We start from the raw sequence: 24,963 nt of genomic DNA, 5'->3' as shown, positions 1-24,963 counted from the left end.
TGTTTAAAGGTAATGCTGGAGAAATCTGGCCTTTCAGGTAAGTTACAGACCATGATGATACATAAGTTTATCCACATCCTTTACTTATAATAAATTTTCTATAAGCCTAAGGAAAACTTTTCAAACTTTTTTTTTCTCCGGGGTTGTCAGTTATGCTTTACATTTCTATACGTACATAATTCTCCTGGTTCTTGTTTGCAGGCTAAAAGAAAACTAGTTGGAGGTTAGCCTACTTCTAAGGAAAGAGAGCCTAGATAGGAAACAAGAAAGGTACAAAAGAGATACAGTTAAGATTTAGACCCTCTGGAATTTCCTAGATCTTTTGCTGAAATTCTTTTTTTAACCTCATGGATTCAGAATTTCAGTGCATTGTGTTTTATGCCAGTATTTCTGTGTATAGATCAGGGAATGTAATATGAATGAAAAAAATAAACCCAGGGTTTATTTTTTGCTCAACTTCCAGGAGTTTCTGTGCGATGCCTCAGGTCCTCTCGGCAGTAGTCCTCCCGTGCAGGGATCCTCCCCCGTTCCCACTCTACAGATGCTGAAAATGGTTAAACGGCTTACCCAGTTACAGAGCAAGTAGCTAAGTGGCTCTGATTTCAGAACTCTGATTTCTTTCTACCATGCTGTGCTATGAAGTAATGGTGTTCACTCTTAACTTACTGGGTTTTTTTAAACTTAGATTAAGTTAAATATCGATATAAATCTTACTGCATTTAAAACTAGAACCGATGACAAAAGAGGGTCTACAAAGAACAGTATTGGGATTCAAAACCTGTGGCCTGTGCAGGATAAATGTGAGGTCTATGTTTCTTCCCTTGTCTGTAGCTTCTTTCGGTGGGTGGGGGAGTTGACTGTTATAAAACATTGCTAGTTTTTTAACCATCAGGATTTTCAACTTTTCTCAGTTCCCTCTCCCCGAAAACAATTCTCTCCCCATGTCGTGAGTGTGTAGCAAGCATGCTGAAAAACTGAAATCTGATTAACCTTCATAAATGTTCATTTGTACCAACTACGTTGAAGCACTGTGCCAAAAGGACAGGCTTTCGTTAGATCGCTGCTGATTGGATAGGACAGGTTTGCTGTACATGTTGTCAGCTGCTGAGCGATGTTAGCGTGTATTTTCATATAAGACAGTGAAATAAAACTCACCTTCATGATTTTAGGAGGGATTCTGTGCTTATGTATGTACATCTGTCTGTGCTTAACGTGTGTTGTAGATGTGGCTGTGTACTTGTGAATAGTGAAGGTGTGAGTAGATGCTGCATATATACTAGTACCAAGTCTTATTTTTATTTGCAAGTATACAGGTCTTGGTGGAATACGGAGAAAATTAACCAAGTTGGGGCAATGACTTAATTTTTTTCAGGCCCTGGGAGAGATAATTTACTTTAAAAATTAGTTAATACTTATTAGATCATATCCCATTTGATATTCATTTATCCAGAAGGGTCATTCCTGACAAACTCTTAAAACATATTATTCCGAATTCTTTTTCATCTGATTTTGATTCTTTCATAGGAGACGCATGGCATTTACGAAAAATGGATTGGCGCCATGAAGCCGGGGAGGCTTTATGTGAAGAAGTAAGATTATTTCATTTGTAAAGTGATTGTGTTTATTTTGTATTTTCATAAGGATACCGCCCTATTCATGGGAATCAACTCTAGAGAAAGCTTTCTTTTTTTTAGGATATACAAATCCACGTGTGGGTCTACTTTTTCCGTACTGCAGCTTTTTCATAGAGTCAGGGGGAAAGTTTCAGCTAAGTGGGAACATGTCTAACATCTGTATTGAGTCCTGTTTTGATAAGAGAATATGTCTCTAGTAGTAGTTCTTCATTAACAGGCAGAGGACTACAGAGAAAAGACATTTGAACCAGTGAAGGAATTTGAAGATACACTCTGAATTTTGAATCCTGAATATTTTAATCTGAGAGTTTCTCTGTAAGTTAATGATGGCAGAATTCATCTTACCAACCAGTCACTTAGGCTCTGATTCAAACTGCATCTCTAAATCCTGCCCAGACTCTTAGGGTAGACTTAGGAGCAGTGTTACCACAGGATGGTTGGAATCTGGTTAATCTGTTTTCTTCTTCTTCTTCTTCTTTTAAAAAATTTTTATTGAAGTGTAGTTGATTTACAATGTTGTGTTAGTTTCAGGTATACAGTACAGAGATTCAGTTAAATGTATATATTCTATTTTAGATTCTTTTCCATTATAGATTATAATAAGATATTGAGTAGAGTTCCCTGTGCTGTACAGCAGGTCCTTATTGGTTATCTCTTTTATATACAGCAGTGTGTATCTGTTAATCCCAAACTCATAATTTATCCCTCCCCCCTTTCCCCTTTGGTAACCATAAGTTTGTTTTCTATGTCTGTGAGTCTATTTCTGTTTTGTATGTAAGTTCATTTGTATCATTTTTTTAGATCCCACGTGTAAGTGATATCATGATATTTGTCTTTCTTTGACTTACTTCACTTAGTATGACAATCTCTAGGTCCATCTGTGTTACTGAAAATGGCATTATTTCTTTTTTTAATGGCTGAGTAATATTCCACTGTGTATATGTACCACATCTTTATCTATTCATCTGTCAGTGGGCATTTAGGTTGCTTCCATGTCTTGGCTGTTGTATATCATGCCACTGTCAACACTGAGGTGTATGTATGTTTTCATATTAGCATTTTCTCCAGATATATGCCCAGGAGTGGGACCACTGGATCATATGGTAGCTCTATTTTTAGTTTTTTAAGGAACCTCCATACTGTTCTCCATAGTGGCTGCACCAATCTACATTCCCACCAACACTGCAAGAGGGTTCCCTTTTCTCCACACCCTCTCCAGCATTTATTATTTTTTATTTTTTAAAATAAATTTATTTATTTATTTTTGGCTGCATTGGGTCTTCGTTGATGTGCGGGCTTTCTCTAGTTGTGGTGAGCGGGGGCTGCTCTTCATTACAGCGTGCAGGCTTTTCATTGCAGTGGCTTCTCTTGTTGCAGAGCACAGGCTCAAGGCACGTGGGCTTCAGTAGTTGTGGCTCATGGGCACTAGAGCGCGGGCTCAGTAGTTGTGGCGCACGGGCTTAGTTGCTCCGCGGCACGTGGGATCTTCCCGGACCAGGGATTGAACTTGTGTCACTTGCATTGGCAGGCGGATTCTTAACCACTGCGCCACCAGGGAAGACCCTCTAGTATTTATTACTTACAGACTTTTTGATGATGGCCGTTCTGACTGGTGTGAGGTGATACCTCACTGCAGTTTTGATTTGCATTTCTCTGATAATTAGTGATGTGAGCATCTTTTCATGTTGGTTAATCATCTTATTGTTGCTCCAAGTAGCATCAAACCTCACAGTCCAAATCCATAGCCTTAGAAGTAGACCCAGAACAAAGCTTTGTGAGAAAGCTTAGACAATTGTGCTCACTCCCCTTTCCCCCAGTCTTTATCCACCTGCTTTCTGTTCACTGAGACACTGGCAGTGAACATCAACAGAGGTTGATCTAAAGCAGGGCCTTGCGGGGGAACAGTCCTTGCTGTGTAACAGTCGGGGACGGTACAGAGAGGCTCCTCTTGAGTCCTGGCCAGGAATTTGACTGCCTAGAGTAAAAAGTGAAAGTGAACCTCAAAGAGTCTTCAGGACATACAGTTTGGATGTCAAAAGAGTATATCTAGTCAAACGGTTTCCTTATTTTCTCCTCTTATTAATTCCTAAATCAGTATCAAACAGTTCATCTAAAAGCAAACTCATTACCCTCAGAACTGGCTCCGCTTCCCAGATTTGCTTCTTGTCTTTCTCATCCTGATCTTTTTCAGCCTGAAATGTGGCTTATGCTACTTACCTTACATCCGTCATATATGGTCTCAGCCTTCAGTCAGTTTTTCTACTCCTTCTTGACCACTCCCACGGCTGGCCTCCTGGTTCAAGCCCTGTTTTCTTGTTTTTTGTGTGTGTTTTTTGGCCTCTTACCTAAGTTACTACAACTGGCTTCCCTGAGCCCATGTGTTCCCCACTTCAGTATGTCACAGGTGTGGCAGCTTAGATTGATCTTTAAAAACCCCCTTTGCAGAAATCTTGAGTGGCTTTTTGAAAGCAACTGAAAACTCTTTTTTTTTCTGTTCCACATCCCTTTGACCTGTGACCACCTTTCCAACCCAGTTTTCTTTCCCGTTTCTCTCCAGCAGATACCTCCCATTCTAATTAATCTGGTCTCTTAGCTCTTCCCCCAAAACAAGTCATACTGACTCTTGACTTAACCTTGACTTCGCCGTGTTCTTCTTTCCTTGAGAAATTCCTTCTTGTTTCCTTTGACTTTCCCAAATCCAGCCCATCTTTTAGGCTTAACTAAAACTTTATCTTCTGTAAATTAATCTGTCATTTCTTATCTCATCCATCTCCCTTCCTTTAATCTTTTACAGTTCATAATTGTACAGTTTTAATATATAATGATACACTTTTTTATGGTTTTAGCTTATTTCCATCTCTTCAATATCTGCTTCGTTATTCATTTACTTATTTCTTGAAAGGGTAATAGAAGCATAGGGTTTCTTAAAAAAGATCGAATGGTCTCTTTGTTCCTTTCAGAGGTCGTAAGTGACAAAAGAGACTTTCACTTTCTGTTTTCCCAGGATGCAGCACTGAAAGAGCTTATGCTCTCTTCCGGAGACACTTTGCTTTTAATTGAAGGAAAACTTCCTCCTCTGGTAAGATTTTGCTCCTGAATAGACATTTTGTAAATAACAGTTACTATTTTATGATTGCAAGGATGATATGTTCTCATTGGGTGAAAATGGGGAAATACAATCATAAAGAGAATAGAGTACTTACCCCAAATCCTACCAATCAGACAGCTACCATATTTTACATCTTTATATATTTTCTTCCTATAAAGTCAAATTGTATGTACAATTTTATTTCCTACGTTTTATATTTTATTTTTTAACCTGACCATAAAATCCAGAAACAATCATTATATCCAATATATGACTTACCACAGTTTTATTCACCTATATCCTTGTTGTTCGGATTTTAGCTTGTTTTAAATTTTTTGTCCTTATAAATAGTAATAAATATAAATCCTTCTTAAGACAATTCTAAAGATGGAGTTAACAAGCCAAATTGTTTTCCCAAAGAGTCGGTACCAAGTTTACAGCCCTAACGTGGGTCCGTAAGGGCTCACCACTGCTCTTCCATAGACAGTGTGTTACTGCTTGGAAAAGCCATTACTTACTAGTTTGTTTTCGTTTTAATGTGGACACATGTAAAGATGAAAATGACCCAGAATTCCAGCATTCAGATAATCATTTGCTTGTGATTAGAAGACAGTGTAGAAGGCTATAAAATGATAAACAGAAGTTTCTCCCATATCTTTCTCTCCAGAAAGAGCCACAATAAACTTATTTTTCCTTGTGTATCCTTCCAAGAAAAAAATTATGCCTGTTTGTATGCTGAATGTAAATATGTGCATATCCTTTTCAAAGTTTACATAAAGGGCGTCATAATCTATGCACTGTTTTATACCTTTGTTTGTTTGTTTTTATTCATTTAATATATCTTGAGGATCTCACATCAGCACATACAGACCTACCTTATTCTTTTTCATGACTTCATAGTATTCTGTTGTATTTTATACCGTGCTCTTTAAAGTTAATTTTTGAATTGATAGTATTCATGATACAAAATTCAAAGTGTATAAAAAGCTGGGCCAGGAAAAGTATCCCCCATCCCTCCTGTCCCCCTGCCACTTGGGGTCCTCCACAGGCAGCCAGCTTCCTCTGTATCCTTCCAGAGAGGCACATGCTTTTTAATGCACACACACGTATGTATGTGTATCTACATAACATATATATGTACACATTCATATGTATATACATATTTTTATTTACACAAATGACTATAAGCTTGACACCCTATTCTGCACCTAGGTTTTTTCATTACCCCCATATATATGCCATATCAGTACGCATAAAGTTATCTCATTTCTATTTGATGTAATATGGAGGTACCATGATTTATTTTTTAACCAATCTCTTTTCAAAGAATATTTAGGTTGTATCGTCTTTTGTTGATACAAATAACACTGCCAAAAATATCGTTTATTTGCCATTTTGCACATATGTATCTACAGGATATTCCTAGAATTGAAATTGCTTTGTCAAAGTTATGGCCTACCGTAATATAACCAGTCTTCTGAAGAGGGACCTTGAGGTGGTTTCATGGTTTTTGCTACCATAAACGATTTACAGTGAATATCTTTGTATGCATGGGCTAGTGTATCAGAAGGTAAAATCCTAACCATGGAATGGCTGGGTCAAAGGGCTTGGACATTTTAAATTTTGACAGCACCAAATTTCCGTCCAGAAACTTGGCAGCAGTTTATACTCCTGGAACCAATTTACAGGAGTTCAGGTTTACTTGCAGTTTCACCAACGTAGAATATTATTAGACTTTCTGGTTTTCAACAGGTGAAAAAAAATGGAGTTTTTTGCTCTGATTTACATTTATTTATTTACTGCATGCAAGTTGAGTATTTATTAATCTTCACCAATTTGATAAACAGAAAAATATTCTCATTTTAATATGCATTTCTTGAAATACACATTTAAAATACTTTACATGGTTTTTTTTTCACATTCTCATCTTCTCTTGTTGGAAATTGAGCACTGTAATAGCAACTGATCTTTCATTTAGTAAATCTATTCAAGTTCTTTACCCACTCAAAAAAGGGGTGGGGAAGAATCAGTTAAATCAATAAAACTGAAATTGCAGAGTGTGTTTAAGGAGACGAGTTTATTTCTTGAAGTTGGTATATAGGAATGCACCTTAGCTCAATAGGTTGTTGGATCTCTGTAAAGCTCCTTTAGAAACTTTTATAAATAAAAACTGCATGTAACTGGTGCATTGTGCTATGGTGCTCTTACATTGCCTGAAAACATTTATATAGTTTGTTCTGTCAGATGTTTTGTTAGTTTGTTTATGCTTTTCACTTACTGTAGCTACTAAGATACAGAACAGGGACTTCCCTGGTGGCGCAGTGGATAAGACTCCACGCCCCCAGTGCAGGGGGCCCGGGTTTGATCCCTGGTCAGGGAAATAGATCCCACATGCATGCTGCAACTAAGAGTTTGCATGCCACAACTAAGGAGCCCTGGAGCCACAACTAAGGAGCCAATGAGCCACAACTAAGACCCAGTGCAATGAAATTTAAAAAAAGAAGATATAGAACATTGGTCCCAGTCATCCTAAAGATTGATTTTTATGATTTTAAACTTTGATTGTAAAAACAGTAAGCAAGTATAATACATGACAGTTAATACATACATCTTAAGGAAAAATAAATTCAGGAACATTTTCTGTATCGAGATGTTTCTTTCTGGGAATTCCCTGGTGGTCCAGTGGTTAGGACTCCTTGCTTTCACTGCCGAGGGCACAGGTTCTTTCCCTGGTCAGGGAACTGAGATCCCACAAGATGCTTGGCATGGCCAAAAAAAAAAAAAAGTTTCTTTCGGTGGAAGTAGAAGTTGACTTAATGTGTGTGCATCACAGCAGTTGGAAATCTCCATTCCTCAGGGTTTCCTGAAGGTAGCCATCTGGTGGTACCAGCCGCGGGGTCCCTTGCATCACTGGAAGAGTCATCAGGACCAGACAGACTGTACCTTTTCTCAAGCAGGGGTCTGGAGAGCTAATTCCATCCAAGGTGAGAACACAACAGAATTACAGCAGCCCGTGTGTCTCAAAGAAAAGTAAAATGCTTGCTTCTGCTGAGAGGCAACTGAAATATGTATTTTTTAAATATATGGTTGAAAATCAAAATCTATTTCATAATTCATAGTATAATAATAATACCATCCTATTTTTATACAGTGGTTTGTAACCTCTATAAAATACCATCTCTTTTTTTGGCTTTACCTTTCATTTGCCATCTGTTATTTTTATTATCATTATTATTATAGCAATATATTACATTTTTTCAAGGAATTGTTATATAATATCACCTCTCAAGCGCCTCATGGCAATGGAAAGAGCGGCCCCAGTTATTGTAACAAACTAAGACATGGAAGCTTCAGTCGCTTCCCTTGACTTCACTGCAGCCCCAAGGGGCGGAGAGGCAGGGCTGGAGTCCGGACCCCGCGCAGCTCCTGTTCTTTCTGCTGCTGCCACCCAGGAGCTCCTTCACGGGCGTTCCAGCTCACTGACTTCCGAGAAGACTCACAGACAGGGTATAAACGTGTTGTTTCACTCTAAGTTTCTTCTCCACAGGCAGAATTCAGTGCACAAGTCATGATGAGCAAAGGCAGGGAGTTTGAATTGCCATTGTAAAAAGTGGGTTTCCACTTCATTATAAGAAGATACAAGTTAATCTCCTTTGTAACTGTAGATAAAGAGAATATATTTTCAGTAGGCCCAAGTTTTTATATTTTTTTCCTTTTATCATTGTTAATTATTTAGCTTTTTTAATGCCTTGAAGTATTATATACTTACATTTCTTTTTACCTTTTAAAATTCAGTACTGAAACTAACATAAATGATCTTACTTTTTGAAGTTAGGATTATATGTATAGAGCAATAAAATACTTCATGTTGAATTAGCTATGAAATTGGCATTGTTATTTTTTGTTTGAGGTATATTAGACATGTTAAACAATTCTAAAAATGATCTTGTGATAGAATAATAATTACAACTTAAAAAGCAGTGTGTTTCTCTGTGAAAGTAAAGAAAACAGTTCATTTTTTTGGTAGTCCTTCTGTATCACAACATATGGCAAATATTTTTATTTCTGAGAATTTCCTAAAAGTGTCTTTCAGGTAGTACCAGCTTACAGCATCCTTAAGACACAAGAAGGACCACTCATGAAGAGAGCTTTTTTACTTAATTTACTTATAATTAATTTCCTATTATGTATTAGCAGTGTGCCCAGCAGTAAGCAAAGACATTTAACTAAAGCAAAAATGAGTCAAATTACTGATTTCAAATTTAGTTATCAACTTTTATATCCAGAGTTTTATATGAGAGAGCATTTTGTTTTCCCCTTTTTAAAACAAATGTAGAAAGGCCTTCTTATTGTCAAGCATTCTTTTAGTCAGTAAACATTTATTGGACATTTATTGTGTGGCACCCACCATTCCTGGCACTGGAGAGACAAACAAGATAGATGACCTGTTCTCTCTTGAAAATCATATTCTGTAGGGGAGACAGATTAGGTTAAAATATATATATATATATATATATATATATATATATATATATATATATATGTAAAAAACCACATGTATACACACACACATAAGAAAACAGACAAAAGAGTAACAAGTTGGGACAGGCGTTATGGAGAGAGGTTAAATAAAAGATGAGAGCAGGGCAGAGTATCCAACCAGCAGAGTCCTCTTTGAGGAAGGAGAGGGTGTGGGAAAGAGCATTCCAGGTCGACAGCGCAAGTGTAAAATTCCTCAAAGCCACTCTAGTGAGAAGACCTGCTGCTGTGCCCACAGCATGTGCTCCCTGGCGGCCCATCTACCGGGCCCTGCTTCCTCCCCGTGAAGTCCTGAGGGGCTGACTCGAGGAATTCAGATTCTGAGTTGCTTAGATGGAATTGTACTAAACCCGTTTGCGGTATCACAACGTGGCCTGTGTTTCAGAAATAAGGACTAAGTACGTCTAACGCTCCTGTCAGACATCTTGCTCTGTCCTTTGCAGAGGCTTCCAGTGATGCGCGCGCGGAAGTTTCCCTCCGCTACTTGGGAGACGTTGAGATCTCCGAAGATGCCACGCTGGAGGAGCTGAAGTCCCAGGTCAGCCTCCCTCCTGCCGCGCACCTTGGTGGTGGTCTGGCTGCTTCCCGTGAGATATTAATATATTCTTCTATTTCCTTTTCCCTCAATTACAGTCCGTTCTGATAGGGCATGGGTTATATGCCATGGTCAGTGGTGAGTACGCAACAGGCCACACACACACATCGCTCAGACCGCTCCCTGGGTTTGTTTCTGCCAGGTGCCTGTGGCTTTCACTTACCCCCTCTCTGACAGGCATGCTGTGCTTACATCTGAAATCTCCTCAGTGACTCGCAGCTTATGTGCATTTTGATTTTTTAGGGGAACCTTTGTTGGAACATTTGTAAAGCATTCACTTTACTCCTTTATTTACATTGTGTTTGTGTCATTGTGATTCATGCGTTAAATGTTGTTAGCAAAAGCTGTGTTGTCGGTTGCTCAGGAGGTCAGAATATCAGCTTTAGGTTAGGATGTTAAACTAGATACTGTATTGTTTTCCCGGACATTAATACTCACACAGAGTTCTGTCCAAATGGAAAGGCTGGGTTGAATACAATACAGAATGCTTGAGAAGCATCTTATTCTCATTGGATGAAAGTGAACATCCCTTCTTGCTCTTAAAGGAAAAAGTGTAGGTGCATGTAAGGTGAATATCGGTCACTGATTGACTTCTGTGTGTCTTCAATATCTGAAATACTTTCCTCAAAAAAAACAAATGGTCTTATTCTATTAAGAACAAGTAGAGACTTTTTTTGTTATATTAGATTAAAAGATACAAAATCGCTGTTTCTAGATTTAAAACGGATGAATATTGGCCATTTTATGTACTACAGCCTAAGTATATAAATAGTTACCCACCCCTACAGAATTAGTCCAGCGGTTTGGGCCTAGCATTTGGATCCAGAGATTCTGAAATATTTCAAAATCAGAAGTTATTTCCATGGCAGAGCAAACTTTGTTGAATTATATTAGCACAGATGGAAGTTGAAGATGAGTCCTTGCTTTATTAGCAAGGCCTCTGCTCTTGAGTTATAGTCATATAGAATTTAATTTTAAAGTTTCATTTTCTAAAACATAATCATTGAAAAGCAGCTTTTGGCTTAGATTTAGAAACAGAAAAGTCACTTATCTCTCAGGCTGATTTCAGTGGAGAGGATACAAACATTACTCAGGGTTAATTTCATTTAAACGATATTCCTGTGGAGTTTTTGGTAGACGTTACCATTACCTAAGATAGTCTTTCCCTTAAATGTCATTGTGTAGCGCTTCATGTTTTGTTCCTAAAGCAGTCTGTTTTTAAGAGTGCTTTTTCCGATGTCTGTTTCTTTTCTAGGCCATGACCTTGCCCTCCTTCTCGGAGTTTTCCATCCCATCGCCCGCCTTCCTTAGAGCCTGGACGGTGGAAAGTAGGCGCCCCGGCAGGCTCTTACGAGTCCACTGTCAGCGGCTCAGGTAGGGTTCTCAGTGAACACTCCCCAACAGCCCCGTTCTAGGTCATTCCACGTTTGTCATGTCGATGATACTTTTTATCATAAATTAAACTCTGAGACAACTTCAGTTTCTCATATTAAGTATAAATATAGTTTCATCTGTTTTTACTATGGTCCAGAGACTGTGAACAAAATTTTGATTGTTTTTCCCCCCAGCTTTACTGAGATATAATTGCCATATAACACTGTATAAATTTAAGGTGTACAACCTATTGATTTGACAGACATATATTGCAGAATTATTACCACCATAGCATTAGCGAACAACCTCCATCACATCATATAATCGCCATTTCCTTTTTGTGAGAATATTTAAGGTCTACTTTCTTATTAGCAACTTTCAAGTATATAATTCAGTGTTATAAGATGAATATGTTCTGGGGATGTCATGTACAGCATGTTGATTACAGTTTATAACTGGAAGTACGTACCCTTTGACCAGCATCTCCCCTTTTCAGCCAGTCTCAGTCCCTGGTAACCACCATCCTAGTCCCTGTTTCTATTAGTTCAGCTTGTTTAGATTCCACATATAAGTGATATCATACAGCCGTTGTCTTATCTCACTTAGCATAATGCCCTCAGGGTCCATCTATGTTGTCTCAAATAACAGGATGTCCTTCTTTCTTGACTGAATGATATTCCTTTGTGTGTACACATACTTACATACACCACATCTTTATCCATTCACTGGCTAACAGGCACTAGGTTTTTCTATATCTTGCCTAGTGTGCATAATGCTGCAATGAACATGGGAGTGCAGAGAATCCCTTTGAGATCCTGTTTTCATTTCCTTTGGTGAGGTACCCAGAAGTGGGATTGCTGGATCATATGGTAGTTCTATTTTTAATTTTTTGAGGAACCTCCATACTGTTTTTCCATAGTGGCTGAACCAATTTACATTCCCACCAGCATTGAACAAGGGTTCCCTTTCCTCCACATCCTCAAAAACACTTGCTATCTCTTGTCTTTTTGATGATAAGCATTCTAACAGGTGTGAGATGATACCTCATTGTGGTTTTGATTTGCATTTCCCTGATGATTAATGATGTTGAGTACCTTTTCATGTACCTGTTGGCCATTAGTATGTCTTCTTTAAAAAAAAAAAAAAGTCTGTTCACGTCCTCTGCCATTTTAAAATCAGATTGTTTGCTTTTTGCTATGGAGTTGTATGAGTTCTCTATATACTTTGAATATTAACCCCTTAGATTTGCAAACACTTTCTGCTGCTTCATAGGTTGCCTTTTCATTTTGTTGATGGTTTCTTTTGCTGTGCAGAAGCTTTTTATTTTGATGTAGTCCCACTTGTTTATTTTTGCTTTTATTGCTTTTGCTTTTGGTGTCAAATCCAGAAAATCATTGCCAAGGCTGATGTCAGGGAGCTTACTTCTCTGTCTTCTTCTAGGAGTTTTACAATTTCAGGTCTTAACGTTCATATCTTTTAATCTATTTTAAGTTGATTTTTGCATAAGGTGTAAGATAGGGGTCTAGTTTCGTTCCTTCGCATGAGACTGTCCAGTTCCCCCAGCACCATTTATTGAAGAGGCTCTTTTCCCCATTGTGTATTCTTGGCTCCTATGTCCTAAGTTAATTGACCATATATGCATGCGTTTATTTCTGGGCTCTCTATTGTGTTCTTTTTTTTCTTTGGCCATGCTGTGTGGCATGCGGGATGTTAGTTCTCTGACCAGGGATCGAACCCACGCCCCCTGCAGTGGAAGTGAGGAGTCTTAAGCACTGGACCACCAGGGAAGTCCCTCTTTTGGGTTCCATTGATGTATGTGTCTGTGTTTATGCTGGTACTATACCGTTTTGATTACTATAGCTTTATAGTATAGTTTGAAATGAGGGAGCATGATGCCATCAGCTTTATTTCTTTTTTTTTTTTTTTAAATTTTATTTATTTTTTGGCTGCATTGGGTCTTTGTTGCTTCGTGCGGGCTTTCTCTAGTTGCGGCGAGCGGGGGCTACTCTTTGTTGCATTGTGAGGGCTTTTCATTGAGGTGGCTTCTCGTTGCAGAGCACAGGCTCTAGGTGCGCAGGCTTCAGTAGTTGTGGCACACGGGCTTCAGTAGTTGTGGCTCGCAGGCTCTAGAGCGCAGGCTCAGTAGTTGTGGAGCATGGGCTTAGTTGCTCCGCAGCATGTGGGATCTTCCCAGGCCAGGGCTAGAACCCGTGTCCCCTGCATTGGCAGGTGGATTCTTAACCACTGCGCCACCAGGGAAGCCCTGTTCTTCTTTCTTAAGAAAAGATTGCTTTGACTATTCAAGGTCTTTTGTGGGTCTATACCAATTTTAGAATTGTTTTTTCTATTTCTAATTGAAAAATGCTTTTGAAATTTTGATTAGGATTGCACTGTAAGCAATTTGTAGATTGCTTGGGGTAGTATGGATATTTTAACAGTGTTCTCCCAATCCATGACGATGGAATAGATTTCCATTTATTTGAATCTTCAGTTTCTTTCATCAGTGTCTTATAGTTTTCAGTGTACAGATCTTTTACCTACTTGGTTAAATTTATTCCGAAGTATTTTATTCTTTTTGATGCTGTTGGAAATGGGATTGTTTTCTTAATTTCTCTTTCTGATAATTTACTGTTGGTATATAAAATGCAGCTGATAGTTATATATTGATTTTGTACCTCACAACTTTACTGAATTCATTTACTAGTTTTAACAGATTTTTGGTGGAGTCTTTAGAGTTTTCTATAAATATCATCGTGTAATATGCAGATGGAGACAACTTTACTTTGTCCTTTCCAATCTGGATGCCTTTTTTTTTTTTTTTCTTGTCTAATTGCTCTGGCTAGCACTTCACCAATGTGTTGCATATGAGTGGCAAGAGTGGGCATCCTTGTCTTATTCCTGATCTCAGAGGAAAAGCTTTCAGCTTTTCACCACTGAGTATGATACTAGCCATGGGCTTTTCATATGTGACCTTTATTGCATTGAGGTACATTCCTTCTGTATCCAGTTTGTTGAGAATTCTTAACGTGAAAGAATGTCAAATGCTTTTTCTGCATCTGTTGAGATGATCATATGATTTTCTTCCTTCATTCTGTTAACGTGGTTGTATCACACCAATTGATTTGCAAATGTTCAACCATCTTTGTATCCCTTGCAGAAATCCCACTTGATCATGGTGTATGATCCTTTTAATGTACTGTTGAATTTGGTTTGCTAATATTTCTTTGAGGATTTTTGCATTTAATGTTCATCAAGGATATTGGCCTTTAATTTTCTTTTCTTATAATGTCCTTGTCTGGTTTTGATATCAAGGTAATACTGGCCTCATAAAATGAGTTTGGAAGTGTTCCCTCCTGTTCTGTTTTTTTTTTTGGAAGAGTTTGGGAAGGATTGGTATTTATTCTTCTTTTGGTAGAATATACATCAGTAAAACCATCTGTTCCTCAACTTTTTTTTGTTAGGAGGTCTTTGATTACTGATTCAATCGGTTTTTTTCCCTTAATTTATTTTATTTATTTATTTTTGGCTGCGTTGGGTCTTTGTTACTGCGTGCAGGCTTTCTCTCGTTGCGGTGAGTGGGGGCTACTCTTCATTGTAGCATGCGGGCTTCTCATTGCGGTGGCTTCTCGTTGCAGAGCACAGGCTCTAGGTGTGCAGGCTTCAGTAGTTGCAGCATGTGAGCTCAGTAGTTGTGGCTTGCAGGCTCAGTAATTGTGGCTCACAGGCTTAGTTGCTCCGCAGCATGTGGGATCTTCCCGTACCAGGGCTTGAACCCGTTTCCCCTGCATTGGCAGGTGGATTCTTAACCACTGTGCCACCAGGGAAGCCCCCGATTCAATCTTCTTACTCATAATTGGTCTGTTCAGGTTTTCTGTTTCTTTATGATTCAGTCTTGGTAGGCTGTATGTTTCTAGGAATTTATCCATTTCTTCTACGTTGTCCAATATTTTGGTGTATAATTGTTCACGGTAGTCTCTTATATTTTGAGTGTTCTTATATGGTATAATATTTCACTTAAGAATACTTGAAATGGGTTAAAAAAAATCTTTGAAAAAAGTGATATGTCATTTAATATTATTTTGTTTCATTTGTTATCAGGGAATATAAATTGGGACAGAGAACTGAGATCTGCTTAGAGCCCCTTCAGAGAGAAGAAAACTTGGGGTAAGATGTCCTACTACACATACAAAATTATACACTTGTCTGATCCCAATGGATAGATAGTTTCTTTACTATTGATTAAGGTGTTAAATTTTTTAAGTGTTTTTTTCACTGCTTCTAAGGAGTCTGGCAACTTAAAACAGATTGTGTTCTAGAAATGTGTTTGTATGTCTGGTGTCTAGATCTTAGAACTCATTTTTCCATAAAAACAGAATTTTTCAGTAAGTCCCAATGCATGTTAAACCCATAATGATCTTGAAGTATAAGCGAGATGCTCATCCCAAGCTCTTAGCAGTGCCTGCAGACAGTCTGTTGTCAAACCAATTGATAGTAACACCTGACGTGCGGCCCCTTGTCCTCCTTTTTTCATCCTAGTATCACCTGACATGCACTTAGTGAATGATCAGTTATTAACTGTCTCCCACTACTAGACTGTAAGCTTTGTGAGAGTGAACACTTTGGTTTTGGTCACTGCTGCATCCCCCATACCTAGGACCGTGCCTTTATCATAGTCAGTAATTACTTATGGAATAAAGAAGCACCCCAAAGGGGTCCACATTCAAACCTACCTATTCTGTTTTTCATTATAGGACATTCTTTTATAAGACATTTTTGCCAGGGACACCAAATATTAAGATTCCTTTTACCTGATGTGACACGATGATTCTTGTTGCCCTCCTGTTGTATAACAACTCTACTCTTTCAACCGTGAGACCTTCATTTAATCCCACTGTTTCATAAAAATGCATTCTTAATGCAAATTGTATTACTAGGAGTAGTTTCCTGGAGGGGAATTTCTGGATCAAATGGTATGGACATTTTAAACCTCTTATTTGTTAAATTCCTTTCCAGGTAAGTTATACCATTATGTTTCCCCAAGCTGTGTTTCTAAGTATTTATTTCACCTCACTATCAAACCGTCATTGAATGTTGTCATTGTTTAAATGTTTGCTAAATTGATAAATGAAAATTGGTTATCTGGCCTCATTTGCTTCAATGCTTTGATTGCTAGTAAGGCTAGGGCGTTTGTTCAAAGGCTTGTAAACCATTTGTATTTTGTGAGTGAGTGAATTGTTTCATATATTTCGCCTGTTTTTTATGGGATCTTAGAAAAGTCTAATTTGTGTGAGCTCTTCCTATAATATAGAATAGTATAGTACATAATATAAATTGACCCTCTGTCCTTTTGAAGACCATGCTGTGCACTTAGACCGCTCCCCATCCACACTTCTGTCCTTGACTGACCTCCAGAGCACTCTTGCCCCGCTCCTCAGCGAGGACCCTGGCTCCTCGTGTCTTTGCCCAGACTCTGTCACCTTGGCAACTCCTGCATCTGTAACTGCCCGCACTTTGTATGCTCTGGGACCTCAGCTCTGCTCACTGAGCTCAACAACACCTACAGCCTCTCAAAAATTCCTTCTTGACCACAGCCCCCCCCCCTTCAGTCCAGAGTCTCCTAGGTCACTGGGCCCTCGCTCTCCCTGCATTGCCTGTTTCCTCCAACTGTGTTACCCTTTCTTTTGATAAAAACACCAGTATAATAGAAATACAGCATTAAAATCGTTCATTGTCTCACCATCCTTAAAGTTTTCATTTCTCCTCACCACCTTCCAATTCTTATCTGTAGTTTTTAGTTTTTATATCTAAAACAATCTCCATACATCTAAATTTCTTTCCAACCTTTCTGAATGTTTCTCCTCTTTCTCTTCCTTCAAGGACCTCTTATCTGTGCTCATCTCCTGAAAGGTTTCCTTTGCTCTTCCAACTACACCCATCATCTTCTCTTCCTAACTCTAAGCCCTCAGTTTCTTCTCCCTGGCTAAGTTTTCTGCCAGCTTCGCAGATTCTGGTTCTGAAATCAGCATTTCCTAGGAAGTCGCCGTAGCGGGAAACCCCTCTTCCCTTTCGTCACTGGGATAGCCCTTCTGGCCCTTTCAGCTCTGTCTCCAGCCCTCTTCCCTCCGTGCCCCACTGAGGAACTTCTTCCTCCGCCTTCAGCCTTGCCTGCTGCCTCCCCAGGGACTCTGCTGTGGACTCAGAATGGGAGCTCACCTCCATTCTGGGTCAGAATTGAAGGAAATCAAAGTAAAGGTTTCCCACTAGCATTCAGGGTTTAAGGGAAATCTCTCCTTTCAGAGGAGAAGCTTTGCCATTCACACCTGCCGTAGTTATTGCATGTTTCCCATTTTGTTGTAAATCTGACATTTGACTGTTTTCTGATGCAGCCCCCAGCATGTGCTGCTGAGGACACAGATGCGCCTCCCTGGCAAGAGGGCATATGCCTTGCCCGTGGACTTGGTGTGGGACACTGCCCGAGGCTGGACCGCTGGCTCCCTGAGGCACCAAGTGGCCGATTTCTATTCTCTTCCCGTGGAGAAAATTGAAATTGCCAAATACCTTCCTGAAAAGTTTGCGTGGCTTCCAGTACCTAGCCGGGTAAAGTTGTGGGGCTTCCTCAGGGAAGTCGGGCCCCGCTGGCATAGTGAGTGATTAACTGCAGTTCTCCACAGACAGGGGATTTAGTAAGAATTTGAGATTGAGTTTTCTTGATTCAAGATACTTAATTTTTCTGTAGAACCAGCAAATTACCAAGAGGAAAAAGAAGAAAAAGCAAGATAATTTGCAGGGGGCGCCTTATCACTTGAAACATGGAGATACTATTGGTATTAAGGTACGTTTTTAACAGTAAACTTACCACTTTGACAAAACACCAGAATCAAATGATTTTATAGAGAAGTTTTTTCAAATCTTCAAGGCATAGATAATCACATTTTATATAAATTGTTTCAAAATGTGGGGGGAAAGTATAAGTATTCCCTTAATCACCACTTCTGTTCAACATTGTACTAAAGAATGGGACCAATGTAATATGACCTTCCACCCAACAAAGAAAAGCAAATAAATAAACAAAAATTGAAAGACAGGTAAAAGAAATTCTAAAAGGAAAATACAAAACTGTTCTTAGTTTTTCTACAGTCAAACCATCAGCTCTGTTTAAGAGAGTTCAAAAGGTTGTAAGATCAACATACATAAAATTACAGGGTATCTGGGAATACACCCAACAGAAAGACTTATAAGCCCTTTTTGGAGAGTATTACAAAAATAGAGGCATTAGTGCTTCATAGCCACAGAACCATATCACGTTCTTGGAAGGGAAGCCTCACAACAGCAAAAACATCAGTTTTCCCCACATCTACCCCAGTGACAAACCACGTAGATTAGATTAAAGAGAATAAATTCATGTGGAAGAGCAAAGGGCCAGAGAGCTAAGATATTTCTAAAGAACAAGATCAGGGTATTGCCGTACCAAGAATTAAGACTGATTACACATCTGTGGTGACCGTTTAGCTTTGGGGCAGGGGAAGAATTGAAATAGAGCATCACCCATATAGGGAAACTTGACAGGTATTTGAGGGCCACATTCCAAATGGATTATTCAATCATTACGGTCATAACTTTTATTTCATTTTCATAAAGAGGGTCGCCAAATTTATGTACGCTTCGGGCCCCATAAAATCTGTATCCACCTCTGCTCACACCTGTGTAACGATCAGCATGAAGACTTAAATGTGAAAAGCATTTCAACCATTAGAAGAAAAGATAAAAGAAAATTTTTTATGACTTAGTTCAAGAAGGATTTCTTAAAGGAAAGGATCAATAAATTTGACTACCGTTGACCCTTGAACAACACAGGTTTGAACTGCGTGGGTCCATTTATATGCAGATTCTTTTTCAATAAATACGTGCAGTACTACGCGATCTACAGTTGGTCGAATCCACAGGTGTGGAACCTCAGATAGGGAGGCCCGCTCTGGACTTGAGCACCCCAGGAGTTTGGTTTCTGTGGCAAGTCCTAGAACCAGTCCCCTGTGAATACTGAGGGACGACTGCACGTTAAAAGTAAAACCTTCCTTTCACCAAAGGAGACCTTACAAAGTGAGGAAACAGGCCACAGAGAGGAAAAGATGCCTACAAGGATGTGACCAACAAGGATTATTATCCAGAATATGTAAAGTACTTCTACAAATCAGTTACAAAAGAATCATCTTTGCCCATCTCTCCCCTACTGGGTAACGCCCAGCAATTCCCAGAAAACGAAATAGCCAGAAAGCAGATGAAAAGATAGCTTCCCAGTAACCAGGGACCTGCAAAATAGAGCCGGGAGCTGCTGGGCCAGACTCTCGGGTCTCCCGTGTGGCACCAGGAAGAGGGCCAAGTAGACAGCAGTTGGCAGTGCTCAGTAAACGCGCCCGCACGCCGCAGCCAAGTAATCCCACTCTAGATATAAATCCTAGAGACACCCGTGTGTATGGGGAGAGGTACAGAAACGTGCATTGAAGGGCTGTTTGACTTGCAATGGCATAGCTTGGAAAGAACCAAAATTACCCTTAGGCAGGGAATAGGTAAAATGGGAAAAAGAAGTATTGATATGGTGGTAGAGAACACAGCAGGTACAACAGATAAACCAGAGCTACAGATGTCAATGTGAACGTACATCCAGCTATTTAGCGTTGAAAAAGAAAAAGTCACAGAACAGTCATTTACAGAAAGTATAAAACCAAGTAAAGTGCTGAGTTGCTGGGATTCCTGGTCTGTGCAGTGAAGACAAAAACGGGGACCGTCTCAGCGGAGTCGGCGCGGCACTTACCTCTGCTGCGGGGAGGGGCGCCAACGGGCGGCGCCTCCTCCTTGAACACTGAACATGAAGCGGATGTAGTGAAAGGTCAATAACTCTTCATAGGTAACTCCCGCCGAGCATGTTGTATTTGCCAGGAGCCGTCCACGTATCCGTGTAATTCAGTTTCTCCTAATAACAACCATAGGAAGTCGTGCCATCTTGAGCCGAAGAAGAGGAGGCCGGGGGGTTACGTGACGGGGGCCCGTGGACAGGAGCCGCCGCACCCACCTCCTGCCCCCTGAGAACGTGGGCGTCTGTCCCAGGGTCTCCGAATTTTCTCTGATTTTGTGACGTTTCAGTTTTATAAGGCACATCACATATATCATTGGAACTAAAATTATACGACTTACCAGGCACCATTTACTGGAATAGAGAGCATCACCTGGTCGCAGCGCTGTCCCCACCTGAGAGAGGAGCGGCGGGGAAGCCCTCCTGCAGCCCTTCGGCGGACGCGTCCCTGTAACCAGCATGAACTCTCCCCGGTCCGCGCTTGGGAACGCGGCCAGCAACCCTGGGGCCCCTAACGCGGGGCTCTGGCGGGCCTCGGAACTGCCTTGTTGAGACCCCTTCCTCCCGGAGGCCGGCCTGTGGGGGCAGCGGGGCCTACGGTGGATCCGGGTCTCTGCCTGACCTGTGAGTCCCGGGAAGGCAGAGGGACGCGGCTCCTTGTGAAGCCCCGCAGTGGCTCCGGGGAGAGGCCGGGCGGCCCAGAAGCTCGGGGCGCAGCCAGCGGGGCGCAGCGGACGCAGACGGCAGGGTCGCACTGGCTGCAGGCGGCCTGTGCCTGTGGCCTCGGCTCCCTCGGGACGCCCTGCCCGCTCCCTCGGGGAGCAGTGCCCGGTAACCCCGCCTCCGGCCGCCAGCTCAGTGTTTTCACCAGGCGCGGCAGTTACTAACCTGGCTTTTATGGAAGCGGGGCTATAGCCCCTTTTGTCCATTTAGGTGATTGTTTTACACACCTGTCTCTTAAACGTAGACTAAAAAGATGTCTGAAAACACTGCTCACTCATTATTTTGAAATGCAGAATCTCCTGCTTGAGGATGACGATGACTTCAGCACAGTCAGAGATGACATTGGAAGAGAAAAACAGAAAGAGTTCGGTCTGGGGAAAAAGAGAAGGTAAGCCAGGGTCCTCACCTGCGCGACCGATTCCACTGCGACCCCCGGGCACCCGCACTGCTGCCCTCGCTGGAAAGCTCCCGGCCGCGGCGTGGAAGCAGAGACGGCGGGAACCCTCCGCCCTGCCGGCGCTTGCCCGCCTTCTCCCCATCACCTCCGACGGTGACTTCCGAGGGACCCTGCAGGAGGAGCCAGGGCGCGGCTCACTGCGAGGGAGAGGCCCCTCCCCGAGCTCCGGGTCTCCTTCTCCCTCCGCCGGGGCCCTGTTCCTTCAGGCGGCCTCCCATCTCCCCACCCTCGGCCTCCCCCATCGCCGGCTCTCTTCCTCCAGACACCCGCCCTTGCTTGTCTAGGATTCGCGCTTCCTGACCCTGCTCCAGCTGTCACCTCCCTTCGCTCTCCACCCCGTCCACCCCCTCCAGGCAGTCAGCCAGGTTGCTAACCCAGCCGACCCTCCTCTTGGAGGGAGCTCCCTCCCCACCCCTCTTCCTCACTTCGCCTTGGGTGGGCGCGCTCCTTCCTCTCTCTCCTGGCCTCCAGACCACGGACACCTATGAGAATCTACTGGAACCTTCCACCAGTGCTGACACTTCAAACTCCACGTGCCTGGACCTGGCTTCCACCACCGTGGTCCTCATAGCCACCCCCCGCAGGCCACACCAGGGGTGCGGGTGGTCGTCCTAATCTGTCCCCGCTTCCAGTCTCCTGAGGTCTGGTGTCCTGTCCCCGTTCTAACTGCTTCTGGCTTGGCGGCCTCTCCCCTGAAGTAGCCTTTGAACCAGTCGGCCTGCCTGGTCCAGCCCCTGCTCACCTCAGCCTTCCTCTCCTCCCACCTTCCGCGGCTCGGGTACCCAGCGTCAGGCGTTGTGACGGCAGCAAGAAGACACGCCCTCCGCCTGGCGTGCAGGACGGGGAAGCGAGGGCCGGGGTGGGGGCGGGGTCCCCCAGGTGTGTGACCCCGTAACCACGGGCGGAGCTGGGCGTTTCCGACCTGAGCGTCTGTGAGGGTCACGCTTGGATTGGGAAGGTGAAGCAGGAAGGACTGCGCTGCTCTGAGACACGTTCCCTCAACAGCTGGGAGGCCCGTGCCTGAGCCGCCCTGGGGGGAGGGCGTGGGAATGCACCCCGGGGAGGGGCGCGGAGGCCCCCGAGGGAGCAGGGCAGGAATGCTGCCCAGACTGTCAACGCGCGTCTCTGCGGCCGCCCTGACTTGACCCCGAAGGTTGGAATGAGCTGTGGAGTCACTCCTCGACCTGGCGGGGCCCTTGGCGTCTGGGAGGTGACCCCATGACGGCCTCTGTGTCCCCACAGCCCGGAAGCCCTTCGTGTGCGGAGCGGCGACGTCCCCTCGGGTGCAGCGACGCCTGCCCGCCCCCGTGGACCAGAAGCTTCTCTCTCCATCCACGTCGGGAGCTTCCGGTGCTAGCACAGCGCCTCCGCGCTCCTGCTGCGGGTCCTGGCCCGTTGCCGGGCTTCTGCCCCGTGCGGACACGGACCCAGAGCCCTGCTGTGTCACGAGCAAAGGGGGCGCTCCGTCGCAGGCCAGGCGAGCGCGCCTGTCACCCGCTCGGTGGCGCGGCCCCCCCGCGGGCTGGCACGGGCCTGGCCGCGCCACAGGTGCCAACCGGCCGACGCCCTCGCGCCACACGCGAGCCCCGCCAGCAGCTTTATACAAAACTTGACTGGTTCTGCATTAAGTGCAGGCGTGGCCGACGTGCCACGTGGCTCATCCCCGCACACCTGCCCCCGAAGTGCGCCCGCCCCACCCCCCCCTCCCGCTGTTCAGGTGGCTCCCTTGGTACCTGTGGCCGCCCCGGCCCTGACGGCTCGGCTCACGGCGATGGGCTGGCCGGGCTCACGCTGTGACACAAGCAGGTCCCCCCAAAACGGCACGTTTCCGCTTTGGTCTGAGTGAGAAGTGGTTCTGAAGCGTCACCTGTCTTTCCGGGGCGAGGAGACCGACGGGGCCTCCTCGGAGGTCGGGCGCCGCTGTCTGTGGTCAGAACATTCTCGCCGGGGTCTCTTCCTTCCGGGAGCCTGACGGGGAGGCAGTGTCATGGCCGACAAGCCTGGCGAGGGCTGGGGGGACACAGCCCCGAGGAGCCCCGATTAAAATGGGAAAAAAGAAAATGTGAACCAAGAGTCGTCTGAGTGCGGCACAGCTGGCTGTCACGTTTAGAAGAAGTTGGTGGCATTTGCGACAGCTGCGTCGCGTCTGTATTACACCGGGGTGACTCACCTTCTTCCTGAGAAGATAAAATAAATTCTTGACTTTCTTATACCTCAGCGACGCTTCCTGGCGCCTCTCTTGCTAAGTATGGTTATCTTCTCGATTTCACAGTTGTTGTTCATCAGCCCTTTTCCCACTGATGATATTAAAATAGCTCTTAAATGTAAGGGGTGGAAAGGAAATGACCAGCGTGGGCCAGGCCTCCGCCCGCGCCGCCGGCTTCAGGAAGTGGAGCGCCCGTCGCCCCACCCGCGCCGCCCTTCCGCAGAGCGCGCCTCGGGGGGGACGCACGGCCCTGCTCTTCCTCCTCTGCCGCCCCTTCCAAACGGCGTCAGCCCCGCCACCAGGAGCTCTGGTCTCCGTGCGCCTAAGTTGCTGGCTCGCAAATCATGTACTGATTTGTATCGAAGCTGCCGTGTTTTAAGAAGTTGGACTTCGGCGAGTGCTTCCGGCCTCAAACACTCACTCTGGCTCGGGAGACGCGCACGTGGGGTCCAGACTCCCCCGACGCACCGGGCGGGCAGCGGCGAGGCCCAAGTGTGCGGAGGCTGGTCTGTCCCTTTTCCCGTGACTGCCAGGGCTCCTCGGCGTGCCCCTTCATGCCACTGGGGTGACACACTAATGTTCTAACTGCAAAGCCTTGCTCCTGAGAAGCCAGCGGCCTCGCAGGCCATCGCCTGCCGCCACAGGCAGGGGTCGAGGTGCCGCACGGTGTCCACGGTGAGCGGCCGGGGCCTCGGGGGGTCTCTGCTTGTCGGCTTGCTCCCCTCCTTCCTTCCTTCCTTCCGGCTCGGGGATGCAGTGGGGCTCCAGGGAGAGAGCTGTTAAGAGTTTGTGAAAGAAACAAAAAAAATAAACGGTTCCATTTGTAACCTCCCGTCTCTGTGCGCTGACTGCTTCATGTTCTCCTGGCCTTTTTCCCAAGCGAACTGCAGATGCTAAGTCGCTGGGGTTTATGTTTAGAAATACCACTTCAGTACTGCTGTAGAAATAACTGTGTTTTGGTTTTAAATAAACTCAGACTCGTGGGAATAATTGTATTTGAAGAAACTGGAAGTGGTCTGGTCCTCTTCTCCTTCTAGAAAAACTGGCAGGGGTACTTGTGTTACAGAAAACATATTTACTCAACTGTGACACTTTCCTGGCAAAAAGGGGAGGCGGGGCCCAAGAAGTCCCTGATAATCCAGAATCCTGGCTCGGAGAGGTTGGCCTCCCTCTGGGACAGACTTGGGTGTAAAGGGCCGAGTCCTGGGCCCCTCAGCCCGGCTGGACGGGAGACGCTGCAGCCGCGCCTTCCGTGCTCCTTCCTGTCCCGTCAGCAGAAGACGTGACCGGTCACCGTGGCTGTGTGTACGTTCTGGGAAGGCGCCGCACTGCAGAGAGGAGGGTGAAGCCGTGACAGCGACACACGAGCCAGTTAAAGGAAGAGACGTCTCCGGCGCCCACCGGGGGCCCGTTGCCCACATCCTGGCTCAGCCTGCCTTGAGCGGACCCGACGCGCCCGCAGCTTCTCCCCCGGGGAGAAGGCGGCTCTAGCCCCGGGG

The 24,963-nt window shown here is 43.9% G+C and overlaps 1 protein-coding gene across 1 annotated transcript in view; it reads left to right on the top strand.

Moving 5' to 3' along the window:
- Positions 1-24,291, top strand: part of USP40 (ubiquitin specific peptidase 40) — a 91,161-nt gene extending 66,870 nt beyond the window's left edge. Inside the window, 12 exon segments of the mRNA XM_059054380.2 lie at positions 1-37; positions 1,525-1,589; positions 4,639-4,713; positions 7,580-7,706; positions 9,705-9,816; positions 9,818-9,848; positions 11,112-11,230; positions 15,329-15,394; positions 17,617-17,827; positions 17,967-18,062; positions 21,095-21,189; positions 22,501-24,291. Coding sequence (XP_058910363.1) covers positions 1-37; positions 1,525-1,589; positions 4,639-4,713; positions 7,580-7,706; positions 9,705-9,816; positions 9,818-9,848; positions 11,112-11,230; positions 15,329-15,394; positions 17,617-17,827; positions 17,967-18,062; positions 21,095-21,189; positions 22,501-22,615 — 1,149 coding nt within the window. The 3' untranslated portion in view covers positions 22,616-24,291.
- Positions 24,292-24,963: the final 672 nt, after the last annotated feature.

Source organism: Kogia breviceps, chromosome 2 (genome assembly GCF_026419965.1).
Source record: "Kogia breviceps isolate mKogBre1 chromosome 2, mKogBre1 haplotype 1, whole genome shotgun sequence".
NCBI lineage: Eukaryota > Metazoa > Chordata > Mammalia > Artiodactyla > Physeteridae > Kogia > Kogia breviceps.
This window is presented reverse-complemented; position numbering and strand designations above follow the sequence as displayed.